This window comes from Cheilinus undulatus, linkage group 11, assembly GCF_018320785.1.
Source record: "Cheilinus undulatus linkage group 11, ASM1832078v1, whole genome shotgun sequence".
Lineage (NCBI taxonomy): Eukaryota > Metazoa > Chordata > Actinopteri > Labriformes > Labridae > Cheilinus > Cheilinus undulatus.
The window spans coordinates 1,338,816-1,360,857 of NC_054875.1; the positions used below are offsets into that span (position 1 = coordinate 1,338,816).

The 22,042-nt window shown below is 40.2% G+C and overlaps 1 protein-coding gene across 5 annotated transcripts; it reads right to left on the bottom strand.

Annotated features, from left to right (window-relative positions):
* Positions 1-251: 251 nt before the first annotated feature.
* LOC121516959 (alpha-1,3-mannosyl-glycoprotein 4-beta-N-acetylglucosaminyltransferase C-like) lies at positions 252-20,563 on the bottom strand. Of its 5 annotated transcripts, none has more exons than XM_041798413.1 (7): positions 20,441-20,563; positions 19,177-19,272; positions 7,739-7,793; positions 6,915-7,013; positions 6,620-6,770; positions 2,259-2,513; positions 252-1,898 (listed from the first exon to the last, which is right to left on the bottom strand). In XM_041798413.1, exons 4-7 carry the CDS (start codon positions 7,008-7,010, stop codon positions 994-996), a joined length of 1,407 nt encoding a protein of 468 aa, XP_041654347.1. In that variant the 5' UTR covers positions 7,011-7,013; positions 7,739-7,793; positions 19,177-19,272; positions 20,441-20,563; the 3' UTR covers positions 252-993. The 5 variants fall into 5 exon arrangements, with proteins under 5 accessions (XP_041654347.1, XP_041654349.1, XP_041654346.1 ...); XM_041798415.1 differs by lacking the exon at positions 20,441-20,563 and adding an exon at positions 19,993-20,096; XM_041798412.1 differs by lacking the exons at positions 19,177-19,272; positions 20,441-20,563 and adding an exon at positions 17,168-17,701.
* Between the last annotated feature and the right edge of the window lie 1,479 nt (positions 20,564-22,042).

Genomic DNA, 22,042 nt, shown 5'->3' on the forward strand with positions numbered 1-22,042 from the left:
AGAAATGCATTAGTTTATGTTCAGATAAATGTGGGATGAAAATGGCTTTTTCAATGGGACATTTTTGGTCCTTAGGAGCAAATGTGTCGTTTTTGTGTAGCTTAGCCACTTTAGGCTAATTTAAAGGTCACGTATATTTCCCTTTAAAGACAAGTTTATATCGGTCTCAGAGGTCCTCAAAACATGACTGTGAAGTCTGTTTCTGTAAAAACACTCCAGTATTGATGTCTGCATGTCTAAAACTCCTCTGTTTCAGCCCTGCTCAGAACCAGCTGTTTCTGTGTCTGTGGTTTTAAATGTTACTGAGCTATCTGACTCCGCCCCTGACCACACCCCTCTTGGGAATTGGATGTGGCTCTCCTGATCTTCCTCTCAGATGCCAGCTGAGAGGCGGACGGGACTTTCTTCCAAGGGGGGAGGGGAGGGCCAAGAGAACCTGGGGGCGGGGCTAACTCCCCACATGACATCATGAGGAGAAAATCTGAGAACGGCTTGTGTCAGCACACATTTTCTGAAAGGTGGAGAAAGAGAGGGTGGATTTTTCTGGTACTTGAGGGGATTGCGGACAGGATAGTTTAGTTGGAAAAGCCTGAAATAGTGATTTTTGCAGGATATGTCCCCTTTAAGGAAGTCAGACAGGCCAGTTTAAGCGATACTCATTCAACACAGTCAGAATGGCTAGAGAGGAAAAAACTGAATGGCACAAAATGTTCCTAGGAAGGGTTAAAAGTTCTATTTTTGTATTTATTTATTTTATTTCTGCTAAAAGAATCCAAACAAAACTCAAATATCATGACGAGCCTGATCTCAGAAACACTGCAGCAGTATGATTATGAATATATAAAAATATAAAATACATGGCTTCTCTTATAAAAACGTAAATCTCCTGATTCCTCACAGACTTTGGTTGAACGTGGTCCTCAGGTAGAAGTGTCATATAACCGTTTTAAAGGCACTAAAGTCAGAGTTTATCCTGAGTTAAACATGGCTCCATCAGGACGGTTTCACTTCTGTTAACGTCTTTTTAGAGATCCTGACTTTGTTAACGATGACCCAGTCCTTCTGCCCCGCCGTCACCATGATCCTCAGACAGGAAGAGGCGGAGCTGTACATCTTATCCACCTCGTGCATCTCAAACCTGCCGCTCTCTAACTCCCCCAGGGACAGGAACTGTCGGCACGTCTTCTCCTTTTTGGCCGTGGTCACCACCTCGCGGCCCAGCTCCACCTCCCCCGACTCCAGCAGGTCCTTCCCTCCAGAGCCCGTCTCCACCAGAATCCCCGTCAGCACGGCGGGCTCCCGGAGCACCACGGTCAGGTGGTTTCCTTTCTCAGGAGAGCGCCCCCAGAAGAAGCCCTCGCCGGACTCCCAGGCCAGCATGGGGGCGTGTTTCTGGAAGACAGATATGTCAGAGAAAACCTCTGCTGGAGGATTACTGTAGACGCCGTCCTCAAAGTCTTTATCCTTCAGTTTGTTGTAGGTCCCTCTGAAGGACGAGAACGTCCCCATGTGCTGGAAGAGCGACGGCTTGAACAAGATCTGCTCCTTCTGAGTCAGCAGCATCCTGAAGTGAGACATCAGCCAATCACAGGGCATTTCCTGGTAGAAGAGGAAGAGGAAGCGTGCCAGGAGAGGAAGATGAGCTGATTTGTAGAGTTTCCCGATGTAGCCGAGGGTGGAGAACTCCAGCGTCGCCCACGTCTTCCCTGTCCTCTCCTGCTCATCCACGTGCCTCCGGATGGCGCTCAGGAAGTTTTTGGCGGAGGAGATGTCGTCCTCCAGCTGGAGGTAGTATCGGCCCAAAGCAGCGCTGTAGTGCATGAGGAAGGCGTAGTCCAGGTTCTGTTTGGAGCGGAAGGAAACCCTGTCAGCGGCATCGTTGAAGTTCCTCTTCAGACCTGCAGGAGGAGGCAGAGAGCCAGTCAGAATCACGCCAACAGAGACTGAACTGTTGACTCTAAGATCTTAGATGAATCTTAGATATGGGGGTGTGGCCTAGCTGTATTAGATATGAGTGGGGGAGGGGCTTAGGTAAAAAGGTTGGGAATCGCTGCTTCAGATACTGTTTCACTGTACAGGTGATCTGCTGAGAGTTAACGTCTTAAGTTCTCTTAAAAGTGAAAATGAGAAGAGAGAATTGTGCTTAAATTAGCCACTGTCTGTGATCTAACCCTTTATATGCCAGCGTCTGTCATGGAGGATATTTCATTTGGGATGGTGTGTCATCCCCCACCTCTACAAACACCTGGAGCATGTACCTGATAAAGGAGGGTACCACTCCTGAGGGACGTGCAGGACCAGCAGCTGTCCCTGATCCAGCTCTGAGGCTAACGCAGACCTGATCTCCTTCACCGTGCTGGCCCTCCAGCTGGCATCGAAGTCTGCCAGCAGCACCACCACCACCATGGAGGAGCGCTCCTCCGCAGACGACTGGGAGAACAGGGACTGCAGAGTGGGGATCAGGTAGCTGCCCTTCTGCCTCTTCACCGAGGACATTCCCACCGATAAAAACCCTGGAAGGAGACAAAAACAAGCTCAGAGTCACCGCAAGACTTCAGATTAAATCAGATAGTCACAGGACCAATCAACCCAAAGTTAGACCCCGCCCTCTATCAGCTTCATAGAGCATCACCATGGAAACGCTTTAGAAATGTTGTGGTTTTATTGAGAAATCTGCAGTTATAACTTTAAAATGGTGTCCTTTGGGTAAAGGCTCATTATTTAAATGAACACCTGCAAGTGAGAGATAGATGGCTGGACAAATCAAGCATAAAGCATCAGTTCAGGCAGGCACTGCCATAAACTGAGATCAGCTGACCTCACCCAAGCCCTCATCAGCTGACGGCCAGCTGATTCACTCTAAACACACTATTGGCTAATCACTCATGCTACCATATTTAAACTGCTCTAGCCTGGCTACTGCTGCTGCTTCCTCTGCAACCCTCCTCCACCCCAGCTCCTCCTTTATTCTGCTTCTGGCTTTATCAGCGTCAGTCCGCTCTGCTGCCTCAGACTCTCCTTAAAGGCACAGGAAAGGCTGGAACATGTGCGGTTCCTGCTTGGTGCTTCCCTCTCATGGTTTTAAAGGAGACATGCAAAAATCACTTTTTCAGACTTTTCTAACATAAATATGTGCCCCTGTCCACAATCCCCTTAAATACCAGAAAAATCCATTCCCTCTCCCCTCTCTTTCTCTACCTTTCAGAAAATGTGTGCTGAAACAAGCAGTTCTCAGATTTAGCCCCTGGTGACCTCACCAGGAGCGTAAGCACCCGCCCCCAGGTTTGGTTGGCCCTCCCCCACTCAGAGGAAAATTCTGCCCTCCTCTACTGATCCTCTCAACAACCAGCTGAGATGCTGGATAGCTCAGTGGGTTATCCTGCTGACTAGGGTCTGGGAGGTTGATGGTTCAAATCCCAGTCAAGCTCTAAACTTTGGATGAAAGTGTCTGACTGTTTATGAACATCTGACACGCAGGCTAGCAGGTCGCATTGTTCAAGACCCCTCACATGCTCTGTTTCCAAAGTTTGAATGGCTGCCATCAGGGCGCCGGCTTCGATGCCCCGCCTGCAGAACTCAGAGGAGAAAGGCCACCTTTGTGCCCAAAGCTGTGCTGCTCCTCAATTTAAAAAAAAATCATAAAGCATTCCTTCCTGCCTTTATGTTCGAATGCCTTTTGCACATGTAAATCTACCACATGCTTATTTGCACCTGCTATCAGTAATGCACTTTACCTTATGCCAATTTGCACCCATGATGCTGGTCTCCAGTACTCAGAACACTTTTAGCATTTTAATACTTCAGCAATTACTATTTTCTATCTTTCTCTCTCTCCCTCGCCCTTTCTCTCTCTCTCTTACTTTATTTCTTCCCCTTATTTTATTGTTTTTATTTGGTAGTAGTGCTACTTTCTATATTTAATATTTCAGCTCTTTAAACATTAGCCTTATTGTCTATGTGCAGTTGTTGACTGAATTTCTATATTGTTGTTTACTTGCTGCTCTTTTTGCCTTTCATTGCCCCCCGGGGGACAAATAAAGTTTTTCTGAATTTGAATTTGAATTTGTAGTATCAGGAGTACTGCATCTATTTCCTGAGAGGGGTGTGGTCAGGGGCGGAGTCAGACAGCTAATCACCATTTAAAGCAACAGACAGAAACGGCTCGTTCTGAGAAGGGCTGAAATAGAGGGGGTTTTAAACGTACAAAAATCCTATACTGGAGTGTTTTTTTCAGCAACAAACTTCACAGGCATGTTTTGGGAACCTCTGAGACCATTTTAAGCTTGTCTCCTTTAATACTAATTAAAATATGATGGTATGTTTTATTTTGAAAGGTTCCACCCTTTCCATCTCCATCAGTGGCAGTGATACTAAACATGTGGCTCTTTTTTATGTCTTCATTTGAAATATTATTCCCCCAGAAAACCTTAAAAAGAGAAACTTTGACCTCAGAAATTATCCATTGAAAGTCACATTAATCAGTTTGTTTCCCACACTGTTACAGTTAGCTTTAATTGGCAACCTTTATTTTTCCTCTGTACATTTTCATTGCCCTTATTTGCATTTTTTGCCACTTTTAATCATTTTTTACTGCTTTAAGCCCATTTTTGTCACTTCCTTTAGCCACTACTTTTTACTATTACCCAGCATTTGGCCATTTTTCCCAGATTGTTACTCTTTTATCCTGTTTTTTTTTTTTGTGCTATTTTTGCCACTTTTCACCCATCTAAGCTGCCTTTTGACAATTTTTCCTCATTTTTTTTGCCACTTTTAATCAATTTATACTGCTTTAAGCCCATTTTGTCACTTCTTTTTGCCACTTGTTGACCATTTTTGCTAGCTGTAACCATTATTGTGTCACTTCTTATCCAAAGTTTGCCACTCTTCCGCCATTTGGCCACTTTTCCTCCACATTTTTGTCACTTCTTGTCACTTTTATGCCTACTTTGCCACTTTTCACTCACCTAAGCTGCAATATGCCAATTTTTTTCCCATTTGTTGCCACTCTTTGCTGTTCTGTGCAGCTTTTTACCCTTTTGTTTCCACTCTTTGCTGCTTTTCCCCCCATTTTGTGCCACTCTGCTACTTTTTGCCACTTCTTTTCCCATTTTGGCCACTCTTTGCCACTTTTTGATCCCATTTTTGCCACTCATTGCTGCTTTTTTGCCACTTTTTTTCCAATTTTTGCCACTCTTTGCTGCTTTTGCCCATTTTTCCCAACTTTTGCTGACTTCTGCCCATTATAGTGACTTTCCACTCATTTTTTGTTGTTTTTGCCACTTTTTGACCATTTTTGCCTCCTGTAACCATTATTGTCACTTCTCACCCAAATTTTGCCCCTTTTCTGCCTGTTTTCCACCTTTTCTACACATTTTTGTCACTTTTCCTGTCACTTTTAAGCCTACTTTGCCCCCTTTAACTTATTTTATTGCCACTTTAACCTATTTTTGCCACTTTTTACCACTTAGATTGCAGCTCTTTTAAAGGTATTTTTCAACAATTTGGCTCTTTGGTTTTGAAGGGTTGAGTAACGCTGATCTATGAGAAGTTGCAGATGGACGTGGTATACAGTAATAAGCAGAGCTTTCTGGCATATTTGGGCCAAAAATCGAGGCTGAAGTAAGGAATAGCTGTCAGGCATCAGGCAGGACGACTGAAACAACCGTGGGCGTGTTCCTTGCATATTATCAGGGACACGGGAAATAATCTGGTGAGAAATAAAGTCCACACCTTCAGGGTGGAGTAAAAGGGGGTTGTGGCGAGCAAACATGGCCGAGGGCCAGTAGCAGCATTGTCACAAGCCGTCAAGCTTGACCTTGGCTGCTGAGCGACACACGTGCATGCCGACATGACGCCTTGTTTTTGTGGCGCATGAATCAGCCCTGTTAGCCAATCAGAACCTTCCCTGATGCTGTGACAGAGCAGCAGGGCTTCAGTGCTTCAGCTATTTTCCCTCTTAGTTAAGCTCTTGTGTTTCTGGACGTTGAAGATCAAGTCTGACCCCGGCTAAAGGCTGCTGTCAAACTGACTCAACAGATTGTTTATCTGCAGTTTAACGCTTCCTGCTTATCAGCTATCAGTCTCTCTCATAAGAGGTTCGGCCCCCCCAGAGGGAAAATATCCAAATGATGTTTTCATTTTAACCAGCATATGCAAAGTAATGTCCTCTGGCACACAAACACATCAGAGCATGAATTTAACTCTTTAAAGTGCAGGAGAAATGGAGAAAACAGCTGCACAGAATCAAAATAAATTGATCTAAATTTATAAACACCTCATGATTTAAGAAGTCAGTCAGCAAAAAAACGCTCCTTTTATACCCAGTCATGTGACTGACCTGCTGATAATTAACCTGATTAGTGTTTAAATGCTCCTCCAGCTCCAACTTTTTGAGATGTGTTGCTGCCATGAAATTCAAAATGAGCTAATATTTTCCTGAAATGGTAAAATGTCTCAGTTTAACATCTGATATGTTGTTTATGTGAATAAATAGAGAATTGTGAGATTATTCAGCATCTTTGTGCTCAGGTGTGCAGGTTTGGACCCTACCTGATGACCCGGACTACTAAATACCCATGTATTTAAAGGGCTCTGATTGGTCAGTCTGTGTTGGACTCACTCTGCTGAGGCGACGGCGCTCCAGCCAGCAGCTGATAGGTCACATTCAGAGGCAGAAAGTCGCCCCGCTCCACCCACGACTCCTTGCTGACCAGGCGCTCAGCCTCCCAGGTCAACTCCAGAGGACGCGACTCCAGAGACCGCCGCAGGCCCTGGAAAACACGCTCGCTCATTCATCATCACCGCACAAACAATGACTTTAACAGTGACAGGAAGTGAACGCTGCCAGCACGGGCTGCAGCAGGTGATGCTGTTGCGTTTCCTGTTGGCAGGGTAACGCCATCCTGTGTACTCACAGCCATGAGGAAGTCTGAGTGGTTGGTGAGGTAAAATCCACCCACGAGCAGCAGCAGAGCAGCGACCACATTCTTCTTTCTCGACAGACGCCTCATCTCCTGCACACACACACACACACACACACACACAACCCTTCAGCATGCTAGCGTGTGTTTCAGTGGAGACAACGGTAAATAATTCAACAAACAGTGGATGAATGTTTCAGAGGCCTGGACATGCTCAGCGTCCAATAAAGGATCATTTACCGCATCAGCGGAGAATATTTCCACTATTCTAGAGCTTGGTCTGGTTCTCCTGGGTTAGAGGAACCAGATACACAGTTTATTTATTTATTTATTTATGAACATGGACATGTAAACGTGCCCGATTGTAGCCATACTCCTTAACTCTTTTTATTCCTGAACAAAGGCTGAAAAATTCTTTAAAAATGTCTGATGCTGATGATTTGGACTCATATTGAAAATTGGATATGAACTGTTTCATTGAAGTGTTTTTGTCATTCTCATATTTGATAAGAAAGTAGAAAAAAATGAAGGTAGGAACTTTTTATAGACTATTCTAAAAAATTGGTGTTTGAATGATTGTATGATAGGTCATGTATAACATCTCTGCTGCAAAAAAAGTTTAAAACTGCCATTTTAATGCAAATTTCAGGTCAAAGAAATATTGCACTTTCTCGCAAATTAGATTAAATCCAATATGCAGCATGCTGCAATTTTCACATTACAGACAGTGCAATATTTCTTTAACCTGAAAAGTGTCAAAATACCAATTTGAAACAATCTTTTTTCTTTTTTTTATGCTTTATACCAGTGTTACTCACCCCTGCTCAACCAAAGAGCCAAACAGTTGACAAATATCTTTGCAAGAGCCACAACCTAAGAGATGAAAAGTGGAAAAAACAGCTTAAGTTGCAATAACAGTAAGTCAAAGGTGGCAAAAAATGTGTGAAAATGGGGAGTAAAGGGTCAGAAAGTAGCAAAAATGGGTGAGAAGTGACAAAAAATGAGTGACAGTTAGCATAAAATGGTCCAAAAGTGGCAAAACCGTGATAAAAAATAGTGAAAAGTGACTAACATGGGCAAAAAGCAGTCAAGAGTGGCAATAACTAGGAAAAAGTGGTATTTAATGACAATAGGTGGCTTAAATGGGTAAAAATGCAGGGAAAAAAGGTGATCAAGGTCAAAAACTGGATAAAAGTGGCAAAAAAGGGTAAAAAGTTGCAAAAAAAGGTCAAAATAGGGAAAAGCAGTAGGGAAAATTATTAAATGGCAAAAGATAGCCTTATAAGGGAACATGGGATAAAAGTGGCAAAAAAGTGGTTTTCAATGGCAAAAGGTAGCTTAAATGGGTGAAAAGTGGAAAAAAGGTGAAAAAGTGCATAAAAGTTTCCCTTTTTTTAGGGTTTTCTGGGGAATAATATTTAAAATGAAGACATAAATGAGTCCCATGTGGCTCTAAAGCCACGCGCTGAGTATCACTGATTTATACATTATTCAAACCCTTAAGTCTCTTTTTTTTTTACAAAAATCTTACTTTTCTGGCTCATGCATTTATTTTTCTCCATCTAAATGAGAATAAGTCACTGATATCAAATTTGCTCTATGAGCCAAAATCACAGAAAGATATTTTTATTCTAAATGTATTCCTGGTTTAACTGATCTAATATTGTTCTGTTATAATATAGAAGGATTTAGTGCTGATGTTTGTTAAACCACAGAAAAACTGAGGAACCTAAATAATCACATTTTAAATCACAATATTGCAGGAAAAAAACAGCAAGATTATTTTTCTCTACTCATTACAGTCATTATGAGAATCCTCTAGTAGGTGACTGTCCAGACCGATACATGCACGCCACACGGCTCTACTAAGAGGAGCGCGGTCTTTGTTATGTCAACACGTATCTGAGCTGGCTCTATTTATAGACCAGCAGACCCCCCTCACACACACACACACACACACACACAAACACATATCTACAGTTAGTAACTGAGCTCCACCTTTAACAGGCTGAATGTCACCCCAAACACACGCTGCTGAGTCTGACTGACGGCACAGGTGTGTCCGCTGGTAAACAGCCGCCAGCAGGGTTCAGACAAAGCTGGCTGGGACCTCCTGGACCAAACGGCCTCTAGAACTACTGTAAATTATAAAGACATGTACTGTAAATGTAAATAACAGGCCAAGAGCTTCAAAATAGGCTTTGGTTACCCCAAAACCCCCCCAGGTGTCTTCACATCAGTCTGACAATGGCAGGGTAGATCCCTGGAACAGTGATTGGTGGATCACTGTGGGACCATGGATCAATAATCCATGAGCCGGAGACCAGGTCTGTCACTGATAGAACATTTATTTTTATTTTCTAACCTGGACTAGAGACACGCCCAAATTTTAGGGCGGAGCCTGCTGCTCCTCTAGACTGGGCTGGAGGCAAAAGGCAAGGATGGAATGTTTAACTAGCTTTAAAAAAAACACCATCAAAGGCTTTAAAGCAGGGGTGTCAAACTCAAGGCCCGGGGGCCAAATCCGGCCCGTAGCACAGTTATACCCGGTCCACCAGTTCAGATCATATTTTTATTCTAACTGGCCCACCAGTATGAAGTCTGCAGATTTCCTCCAGTATAAAAATGTAAACTGAACACTGATGATTTAAATATCCTTGTTAAATCTTAAGAATTAGAAATAATAAAGAGTTAAAACCATTTGATATAAAGTCAGGAATGTGGGAAAAGAAATTTGTGTTTTCATTTCCTATTTTCTAATTTGAATCTCACAATTATGACCTAAAGTTCTGGTTTTGATCAGATTTTGACCATTTGGATTTACAATTTAAATTCTTAAGTCATATTTTGACATTTTAATTTCAAAAAATGTTTATCTCATCTTTGGACCTTTATAACTCAATATTTTAATTTTATCTCATATCCAAAATTTTATGATTTTGAATTTTAGCTTATATTTTTACCATTTAAACTTATGAATTTGAATTTTATCTCATATTTCACCTCTAAAACTCTTCAGTTTGAAATTTTTGCTCACATCTTGTCATTTTCAACTCTTAAATATAACTTTAATTCCCAGTTGTTGACCTTTTTGATTCAAAAATCCAACTTATTGTTTTGAATTTTATCTCATGTTTTGCCTCTAAAACTCATAATTTTAATTTTATCTCAAATTTCACCTTCAAAACTCTTGGTTTAATTTTTTGCAGTGGAATATGGATCTCCAACCAGGTTATTTATTATAAGCTGTGAGTAAACCTAAGGTGAAACACAGCAGGATGAAATGTGGGATTGTTCTCTTGTTCTTTACTGTGGAGTCAAACCTGAAACCATTTTCTGGTTGTTGGCAGAAAACTCAGACCTCCTCCTCTTTAAAAGTTTATTTTTTAACTCAGAACTTCATGCTTTTTAAAATCCATTAAGAATAATATTTACCCGGAAACATGCATTACACCGCGCTCCACATTATTATGCAATTAGTTTTTCTCTGATTTTCTAAATATCAATGAAAATGACAGAATATTTTTCAAGTCATCAGCAGTTAGAGTATAATTCAAATGTTTTTAAACAAACTTCATAATGATAACTATTTTTTTTTAAAATAAAAACCTCAAAATGCACTTTTCCACATGTTCCACATTATTAAGCAGGCCACAGGTTTCAGCAATATGGGAAAGAAAAAGGATCTCTGCTGCTGAAAAGTGTCAAATAGTGTAATGCCTTGGACAAGGAATGAAAACATTCCATATTTCAGGAAAAATTAAGCATGATCATCATACTGTGAAGAAATTTGTGGCTGATTCAGAGCACAGACGGGTTTGTGCAGATAAAGACATAATGAGGAAGGTTTCTGACGGACAAATACATCAGATTAAGAGAGCAGATGCTAAAATGCCATTACAAAGCAGCAAACAGGTATTTGAAGCTGCTGGTGCCTCTGGAGTCCCACCAACCTCAAGGTGTAGGATCCTCCAGAGGCTTGCAGTCGTGTATAAACCTACTATTCAGCCCCCCCTAACCAATGCTCACCAGCAGAAACGGTTGCAGTGGGCCCAGAAATACATGAAGACTCATTTTCAAACAGTCTTGTTGACTGATGAGTGCTGTGCAACCCTGGATGGTCCAGATGGAGGAGTAGTGGATGGTTGGTGGATGGCCACCATGTCCCAACAAGACTGTGACGTCAACAAGGAGGGGGCGGAGTCATGTTTGGGCCAGAATCATGAGGAGAGAGCTGATAGGCCCCTTTAGGGTCCCTGAAGGTGTGAAAATGACCTCGGCAAAGTGTATAGAGTTTCTGACTGACCACTTTCTTCCATGGTGCAAAAAGAAGAACCGTGCCTTCTGTAGCAAAATCATCTTCAAGCATGACAATGCTCCATCTCATGCTGCAAAGAATCCCTCTGTGTCATTGGCTGCTATGGGCATAAAAGGAGAGAAACTCATGGTGTGGCCCCCATTCTCCCCTGACCTTTAACCCTGTTGAGAACCTTTGGAGCATCCTCAAGCTAAAGATCTATGAGGGTGGGAGGCAGTTCACATCAGAACAGCAGCTCTGGGAGGATATTCTGACATCCTGCAAAGAAATTCAAGCAGAAACTCTCCAAAAACTCACAAGTTCAATGGATGAATGATAGTGAAGGTGATATCAGAGAAGGGCTCCTATGTTAACATGGAACTTGTCCTGTTAAGATGTTTTTGATTGAAATAGCTTTGATTTCAGTAAATATGACCTCCTGATGCTGCAATTTCTACAAATGACCATTTTCACTTCTTTACAACCTATAAAATGTTTTAAAAAGCTGTTGTGCTTAATAATGTGGAACAGTGCATTTTGAGGTTTTTATTTTTTTTAAATAATTTTTGTCATTATGAAGTTTGTTCAAAAACATTTGAATTATGCTCTAACAGCTGATGACTTATAGAGTTTCAAATACAGAGACTGGAATGTCACACAAACCGTGAGGTAGAGCAGCTTAAATGCAGATGTACATACAAACATGAGGACAGAGGGGTGGAGGGTAGGGGTGCACCGATTGCAATTTTCTGGCCGATTACCGATCACCGATCTTTAAAAAGCCTGACCTGCCGATTCGGATTTTGGCCGATACCGATTTTTTTATAACTGACAGCATACACCTTCAATGTTCCAATCTTATTTTAGTGAATAACAGTGAACAATACCCATGAAACAATACTAACTTGTTGTTTTAACTGGACATGAGGCAGTTCTCTCAAATATAAATGAAAAGTTTAAAGTATTGCAGTCCAAACTACTAAATTATATCAGTTCCTTTAGGCTTTCATTTTTCACATTTTAGTAGGTAGAGGCAGATGAAACCGATCTTATCCACCGATCTTATTTACAAGGATCGGCCAATCACCGATCTCCCAAAATTAAGGAAATCGGCGCCGATACCGATTTTGGCCGATCGATCGGTGCACCCCTAGTGGAGGGTAACTCCTTACAGCAGCTATATTCTAAATCACTACTTTTACTTAAAGACCTTGTAAAGTCAAATCCAAACTTTGTGTCTGAACACTCGATAAATGTGTGAATCTGGTTTCTGTAAACATGTGAAAACACTGAGATCTACATGGGTCTGAATTCTGGATTTAGACTGTTAGAAAGTTCTTCACCTGGCTGGGTTTAATGTGGGCGGGGCTAATATGTGGACTTCAGCTCATTCAACAGACACACCCACACCATCCTGGAGCAGATTTTACCGCCTCATTTTCATGAATTCATAAACTTACAGACATTTTATCTGACTGAACTTTGACCTGAAGGTTCATAACAGTGGACTATCAAACAACAAACCTAATTACACATACATGACGCTCTGCACACAAACGCAGCTAGAATGATTCCATACCTCTGACCTAAACCGCTGCTGCAGTCTACTTCAGGTGAGGACACACCTTGTAATAAATAACCTGGTTAGAGGGCCATGTTCTCTTGTTTTTATTACACATTAAGGACAGCTCAGATGTCACTGTGACAACCCTTTGGATATCAGAAGTCTCTACTCAGTACATTTAAAATGAGTTTTTACTTTTACTTGAGTAGTTTTATAGAGCAGTACTTTTACTTCTACGCAAGTAAATTTTAACTAGAGTAACTTTGATTTACTTGAGTAATAGTCTGGGACTTTTTCCACCTCTGCTAACTGCTGGTTAACAGCAGTGTTAATTTTAGCAGCTATTTTTAATTTTAGTCTTAGTTTTAGCTTTTAAATGAAATGTACTTCAGTTTCAGTCACATTTTAGTCATTTCTATCCTTTTAGTTTTAGTCTAGTTTTAGTCAATGAAAACTCAAAACATTTTAGTCTAGTTTTAGTCCATAAAAGTCCTCACATTTTAGTCGTTACTTTTAGTCCAAGCATTTATTTTCTTGCCTAAATCTGGTACCAAATCATGGTAGTGTGTTCTCTGCCAAACCTGGGGTCCCTGCTTTCTACAGCGGAGAGGAAGAATACAGCTGCTTCACATTTAGGCCCCGTCCACATGGAGAAGAAAACAATTTATTGCTGTTTAGTTTTGAAAATATTTTCCGTAAAGACGGGAACATTTCAGGAAATATAAGCACGGATCCACTGAAACGACTGAAAACGCTGTAGTGCATATGCCAAGCCTGTATGTGGCGCTGTGTTGCTGCCACAGAAATGCACCAAAACAGAGAAGAAGAAGATCACAGAAAACTGACACAAACTTTCTTCTAGTTGCTCTTCTGCTTGTTCTCTGTGTTGGTTTCAGAACATCTGGTGTGTGCCATAATAAGCTCAGAAGCTTCTGCAGCAAAAACACAACCCTGTAAGCCGCCATTGTTGTTTTGGCCGGACCCACGCAGGCGTCTAAGAGAGCTACGCTGTTGTGACGTAATCATTTCAAGAAAGATGCGGTTGGCCATCCACACGGAGAGGAAACGGTAGTCGTTTACAGATTTGTGCACTCTGGGACCCGTTTTCAAAAAGTATCGTTTACAGTCACCCAAACCACCATTTCTTAGATTTACTAACAGTGGAGAAATAGCACTGATTTTGAATGTGCAACATGAAATAAATTACATTTTAGTCTAGTTTTAGTCATCTTAATGAAAACTAAACTTAGTTTTAGTCTAATTTTAGTCATCAAAAATCTATTGTTGTTAGTCTCAGTCTAGTTTTAGTCATCACAGATCTATTTTTGTTAGTTTTAGTCTAGTTTTAGTCATCACAGATCTATTTTTGTTAGTCTTAGTCTAGTTTTAGTCATCACAGATCTATTTTTGTTAGTTTTAGTCTAGTTTTAGTCATCACAGATCTATTTTTGTTAGTCTCAGTCTAGTTTTAGTCATCACAGATCTATTTTTGTTAGTCTTAGTCTAGTTTTAGTCATCACAGATCTATTTTTGTTAGTCTAGTTTTAGTCATCACAGATCTATTTTTGTTAGTCTTAGTCTAGTTTTAGTCATCACAGATCTATTTTTGTTAGTCTTAGTCTAGTTTTAGTCATCACAGATCTATTTTTGTTAGTCTTAGTCTAGTTTTAGTCATCACAGATCTATTTTTGTTAGTCTTAGTCTAGTTTTAGTCATCACAGATCTATTTTTGTTAGTCTTAGTCTAGTTTTAGTCATCACAGATCTATTTTTGTTAGTCTCAGTCTAGTTTTAGTCATCACAGATCTATTTTTGTTAGTCTTAGTCTAGTTTTAGTCATCACAGATCTATTTTTGTTAGTCTTAGTCTAGTTTTAGTCATCACAGATCTATTTTTGTTAGTCTTAGTCTAGTTTTAGTCATCACAGATCTATTTTTGTTAGTTTTAGTCTAGTTTTAGTCATCACAGATCTATTTTGGTTGGTTTTAGTCTAGTTTTAATCATCACAGATCTATTTTTGTTAGTCTTAGTCTAGTTTTAGTCATCACAGATCTATTTTTGTTAGTCTTAGTCTAGTTTTAGTCATCACAGATCTATTTTTGTTAGTCTTAGTCTAGTTTTAGTCATCACAGATCTATTTTTGTTAGTTTTAGTCTAGTTTTAGTCATCACAGATCTATTGTTGTTAGTCTTAGTCTAGTTTTAGTCATCACAGATCTATTTTTGTTAGTCTTAGTCTAGTTTTAGTCATCACAGATCTATTTTTGTTAGTTTTAGTCTAGTTTTAGTCATCACAGATCTATTGTTGTTAGTTTTAGTCTAGTTTTAGTCATCACAGATCTATTGTTGTTAGTTTTAGTCTAGTTTTAGTCATCACAGATCTATTTTTGTTAGTTTTAGTCTAGTTTTAGTCATCACAGATCTATTTTTGTTAGTCTTAGTCTAGTTTTAGTCATCACAGATCTATTTTTGTTAGTCTTAGTCTAGTTTTAGTCATCACAGATCTATTTTTGTTAGTCTTAGTCTAGTTTTAGTCATCACAGATCTATTTTTGTTAGTCTTAGTCTAGTTTTAGTCATCACAGATCTATTGTTGTTAGTCTTAGTCTAGTTGTAGTCATCACAGATCTATTTTTGTTAGTTTTAGTCTAGTTTAGTCATCACAGATCTATTTTTGTTGGTTTTAGTCTAGTTTTAATCATCACAGATCTATTGTTGTTAGTTTTAGTCTAGTTTTAATCATCACAGATCTATTGTTGTTAGTCTTAGTCTAGTTTTAGTCATCACAGATCTATTTTTGTTAGTCTTAGTCTAGTTTTAGTCATCACAGATCTATTGTTGTTAGTTTTAGTCTAGTTTTAGTCATCACAGATCTATTGTTGTTAGTTTAAGTCTAGTTTTAATCATCACAGATCTATTTTTGTTAGTTTTAGTCTAGTTTTAGTCATCACAGATCTATTTTTGTTAGTTTTAGTCTAGTTTTAGTCATCACAGATCTATTTTGGTTGGTTTTAGTCTAGTTTTAATCATCACAGATCTATTTTTGTTAGTTTTAGTCTAGTTTTAGTCATCACAGATCTATTTTTGTTAGTTTTAGTCTAGTTTTAGTCATCACAGATCTATTGTTGTTAGTTTTAGTCTAGTTTTAGTCATCACAGATCTATTTTTGTTAGTTTTAGTCTAGTTTTAGTCATCACAGATCTATTTTTGTTAGTTTTAGTCTAGTTTTAGTCATCACAGATCTATTGTTGTTAGTTTAAGTCTAGTTTTAGTCATCACAGATCTATTTTTGTTAGTTTTAGTCTAGTTTTAGTCATCACAGATCTATTGTTGTTAGTTTTAGTCTAGTTTTAGTCATCACAGATCTATTGTTGTTAGTTTTAGTCTAGTTTTAGTCATCACAGATCTATTGTTGTTAGTCTCAGTCTAGTTTTAGTCATCACAGATCTATTTTTGTTAGTTTTAGTCTAGTTTTAGTCATCACAGATCTATTTTTGTTAGTTTTAGTCTAGTTTTAGTCATCACAGATCTATTTTTGTTAGTCTTAGTCTAGTTTTAGTCATCACAGATCTATTTTTGTTAGTTTTAGTCTAGTTTTAGTCATCACAGATCTATTGTTGTTAGTTTTAGTCTAGTTTTAGTCATCACAGATCTATTGTTGTTAGTTTAAGTCTAGTTTTAATCATCACAGATCTATTGTTGTTAGTTTTAGTCTAGTTTTAATCATCACAGATCTATTGTTGTTAGTTTTAGTCTAGTTTTAGTCATCACAGATCTATTGTTGTTAGTCTAGTTTTTGTCATGGAAAAAGGCTGTTGACAAACATTTTTAGTCATGGTGTCAGTCGATGATATTAACACTGTTTAACAGAGAAAGACTGAGTAATTAACTGCTAGTTAAGTTGTGAGGGTAAAGTAACTCCCAGCAGTCATTTCCACCCCTATAACCAAACCAGTTCTGTGTTTTTGTTATAAACTCTAACCAGCAGCGTAGATGACTCTATCCCGTGGTTTTATGTCGTTTATTTAATTGTTGAGTAATTCTTAGGCGCCACAGAGAGCCTCTGCCATCATCTGAACCACATTAACACCGTTATTATTGCCAGGATGAGGTCGTTTTCTATTAACAGACATGAGTATCTAAAATAAGCCGTGTTCTATGCCCGGTATGCGGCTCTCCTTCCGTTACGTTGAAGCACCGAGTGACTCCGTTTCTATGAATGAGCCGTTAGTAACTGGAAAAGTTACGGTTCTTTTACCGACAGGGCTTTAATGTCACTTCCTCGTTATGAAGAAGCCAGTTAAATAAACTCAGAGTGATTTAAGGGCAGTGTAAATCCAGGTAAAGTAGTCCCGCTAGTCCGTGTGTCGCCCCCCCGGGTCCTCTCACCTCCTGAAGCCGCTGTCTGAGCTCCTCTCGGCGGCTGACGGTCCGTGTGTCCGCGGGCTCTGCTGCTGTAGGGAAACGGTGACTGTCCGGTCCAAAGAGCGGATCATTCTAACCACAACAACGTCATCATGATTACCGCTAACAGCTCCCCTTTATCACCGATAAACCGAGGACTGAGTCAACATCCTGACAATGTGAGGCTCCTTCCAGCACGCGCTCCATAAGAGAGTGAACACCGCTCCACAGGTGTACAGCCTTTATATGGACTAGGTGTGTCGCCACTGGGCAGGGACCTCTGTCTTTACTGGGCACACTGGGAGCCACCGGCACACACTCTGTCTCTGCAGGATGAGTCCACAGTTCCTTTAACAGTCCCATCCAGGGCCGGCCCCAGGAGTTCTGGGCTCCACCTGAAGATCTAAGTTTGGGCCCCACTGTCCATTACACAGACGACCAGGTTCAAGTGAAGGTTGATAAAATGCACCAAAACACTGAGAGGTAAACTCAGGATGATTGGGACAAAATGCTACTTTGATGAATGTTTTTACTAAAAATTCAAAATGGCGCACTTCCTGTTGATTTGGTGACATGGGTCCTAAGCTTTTTTGCAGGCCCTGTCATGACACATGTGCTCGCCAAATTCCACGTCTCTACATTAATCCTGCTGCAGGGGCTGGTTTAGTGAGACACTTGACCACAGCCATCAAGAAAGTCCATACCATTCATCTCAGTATCTCACCGGGAATTTTTGTGCCAGGCTTCACAGCTGTTCAAGTATGATAAGCACCTGAAAAACTACTTCCTGTTTCATGGTGAACAAAAAAAACCCTAAAAAAATGGCAGTGTTCTGTGTAGATGTTTGCCTTTCTTAAAGGAGTACGGCTGACAGGGGTGGACATATGAAAAACTACTTCCTGTTTCATGGGGTACAAAAAATAAAACAAAGAAAATGGCAGCATTCAAAGTAGACTTTTACCCTTCTTAAAGGAGTAAAGCCTACATCTTAGGACAGGGGTGGGTGCCTGATAAACTATTTCCTTTTTTATCAGCGAACAAAAAAAGAAAAAGAAAATGTCAGTGTTCTATGCAGACATTTGCCCTTCTTAAAGAAGTAAGGCCTACATCTTAGGATGGGGGTTTGCACCACAAAAACTACTTACTGTTTCATGGCAAACAAAAAAATAAAATGAACAAAAAAGGCAGCCTTCTATGTAGACTTTTGACCTTTCTTGAAGGAGTAAGGCCTACATCTTAGGACAGGGGTGGGAACCTAAAAAACTACTTCCTGTTTCATGGTGACAAAAAAATAAAATGAAAAAAAAAAAAAAAAAAAAGGCAGCATGCTACGTAGACTTTTGCCCTTGTTAAAGGAGTGCGGCCTACATCTTAGGACAGGGTTGGGCGCCTGAAAACTACTTCCTGTTTAATGGCAAACAAAAAATAAAATGAAAAAAAAAAGGCAGCTTTCTATGTAGACTTTTGCCTTTCTTGAAGGAGTAAGGCTAACATCTTAGGACAGGGGTGGGCACCTAAAAAACTACTTCCTGTTTCATGGCGACCAAAAAAAAAAAAAAAAAAAAAATAATAATAATAATAAAAAAAAGGCAGCTTTCTATGTAGACTTTTGCCTTTCTTGAAGGAGTAAGGCTAACATCTTAGGACAGGGGTGGGCACCTAAAAAACTACTTCCTGTTTAATGGCGACCAAAAAAAAAAAAAAAAAAAAAAAAATAATAATAATAAAAAAAAGGCAGCTTTCTATGTAGACTCTTGCCCTTTCTTGAAGGAGTAAGGCTAAAATCTTAGGACAGGGGTGGGCGCCTAAAAAAAAAAAAAAAAAAGCAGCATGCTACGTAGACTTTTGCCCTTGTTAAAGGAGTAAGGCCTACATCTTAGGACAGGGGTGGGCGCCTGAAAACTACTTCCTGTTTAATGGCGAACAAAAAATAAAACAAAAAATTGGCAGCATTCTATGTAGACTTTTGCCTTTCCGAGAGGACTCAGACTTACATTTTAGGGCAGGGATGGGCAAGTGGCAGCCTGGGGCCTCATGCGGCCCTCCACCTCAGTCAGTGTGGCCCCAGGTCAATTTCAATGATCAATAAACTGTAAACAAAAAGAAATGAAGACTAAATTTGTCATGAAACCATGTAAATAAAAACATTCCCATCATAATCTCTGATTACTGGTGTTTAGTTCTTTAAATTAGTCTATATAGTTTGCCTTAAATGTTTATGTAAAAATGTATTCAAGCATCACTGAATACACTTGTTAGAAAATAAATATGCAAACAAAATACATTAAAACAAGTGACAGAAGCAGGATTGTGCTTTTTTAAAACCCACAAACTACTGCAAGTCCTGATGCATCTGGAAAAAAATATGATTTTTAAGCATGCTGAGGCCTCAAAAGTCCAATGAAAGACAAAAAATAAAATCCTTTAAAACTGGAATTACAGTCAGGTCCTAAAGTCGATAGATCGTCCAGATTCCATGTCAGTCATCAGGATGGGTAGTAGCCACATAGTGTGATGTTTAACAAACACATGACAGCTTTTACTTTTAATGCACCATGAAACAATAGTAAAGAGAAAACAGAAAGAGAACGGTGTGTACCATGAGGATGGGGCTCCTCTCGTTTAATGAAAGGAGTCTAATCCTTCAGACTGACCCTCCCTGCTGGTCTAGCTGCAGCTCGTACATTTAAAACATCCATTAAAGCTTTTATTTCAGACATACTGCAGCTCTGCAGCCAGAGAATGACTGGGCTGTTCCTCCATCCTCTCTTTATGCCTCCTTTATACTGCCCTCCTTCAGGTCCACTTACCTTAATTATTCCTTAATCCACCTTTAATTAAGACTTCAGCTGTGTCTGAGGAGACGTTTGACCCTCAGCTCTCCAAACGTCTTCTTTTTATCACTCTCTCTCTTCTCGGAAGGCTTCACACCTGCTGCTGTAGTTCTTCACGCACGCTGCTCTATTTCACATCCAGTGAAACAGGAAGTCTAACTGTAGGTGGTTCTCACTCATCTCACCAACAAACTGTGTCTTTCTTTCTTGTGTTTTTCTTCCTCTTCTCTTTTTCGTTTCTGTATTCTGATTTAAATGCTGTCAAAAAGGTGTAAGTTCTCCATTAACTCATATCACTAGACTCTCAGTGTGCTGTGTTTGGTTCCCTGCAGAGATACACTATGTAGACAAAAGTATGTGTCCACACCTGTTAATTACTGACTCCAGGTGTTCCAGTCAGACCCCCAGGTGTCTAAATCCTCACCTGTCCATGCAGTCTCAGACATCTGTGGTCCTAAACGGTCATTCTGCAGAGCTCAGAGACTTCAGCGTGGTTCTGTGGTGACGACACCTTTGACCATCCCTGCTGGATATTCACCAGTCAGCTGTTAGTAGAGAGTGGAAGAGTTTAGGAACAACAGCAGCTTAACCATGAAGAGGAAGACCAGGTCAAATCACAGAGTGGGGGTCAATGACTGCTAAGGATCATGGGTAAAAGTCTCCAACACTCTAAAGAGTTCTGAACATTCACTGGCATTAATGTAAACCAGCCATACTCAACGTGTGGATCGTTTATGTCTTCATTTTAAATATTATTCCCCCAGAAAACCTTAAAAAGGGAAACTTTTCCCCCCTTTTTCACCATTTTTTTCCCACTTTTCATCCATTTAAGCTACCTTTTGCCACTAAATAGTACTTTTTCCCTACTTCTTTGCCCCTTCTTCTTGCAACTTTTTACCCCTTTTTTTCCCACCTTTATCCCATTTTTGCCCTTTTTCACCATTTCATCTCCCCATTTTCACCCATTTAAGCTACCTTTTGCCATGAAATACCACTTTTTCCCATATTTCACCCATTTTTGCCACTGTTTTCAACTTTATACTCTATTTTTGCCACTTTTATACCATTTTTGCCCATTTTAGCTACATTTTGCCAAAAATACCACTTTTTCCCTACTTCTTTGCCAATTTTTGACATTTTTTTTGCAACTTTTTACCAATTTTTTTGACACTTTTTCCCATTTTTGCCCTTTTCACCATTTTTTTCCCCATTCTCACCCATTTAAGCTACCTTTGGTCATTAAATACCACTTGTTTCCTCTTTTTTTTGCCCATTTTAGTCCTATTCACTCATGTTTTTGCCACATGAGTGATCTGCTTTTGGTTGTTTCAGTTGGAAGTAGGTTGTTGGCAGTTTTGCTTAGGCTGAACGTGTTAGTTTCACTCTCTCTGCAACAATAGGTGAGGCAGTTGACGCGTGTGGCTCCCTCTATTGATTGCTAAAGTGTAAACTGCCGGGGCGGAGTTTCACTGTAGTCCAAGCTTTAAGAGAGTTTGAATCTAAATTTGCCAGCTGGGGCGGTTAGCGGCTGTGCACAATCAACTCAATTGTGCACATCTGTGGCATATCTCTCTATATAAGTACACAGACTGCGCTGAAGCGTCAGCCCTTGTGGAAGCCCAATTGTGTGAAGACCACATTGGGTAAAGACCAGCGAGTCTACCTGTGCGAGTCCACCGAGCAAGGCCACCGACAGGCAGCACTGCCTCATAACAGTCTAACGCACCCCAGCAGTCTAACGCAACATGTGCAACCAAAAAATACAAGTCATATATGGGAACAGAAAGAAGCACAATAGTTACAGAAAACAAAACCTGCATAATCTATCCACTTTGCAGAATGCCTCTTTTCCACAACCTTTTATCACAGTTGGCCTCTGGAACTGCCAGTCTGCAGTTAACAAAGCAGAATTCATCAATTCCATCACTAAACTGTCTAACAGTCAGCTCCTAGCCCTGACAGAAACTTGTCCCCTGAGAACACTGTAACACCAACTGCTCTATCAGTTGATGCAGTGTTCTCTCAT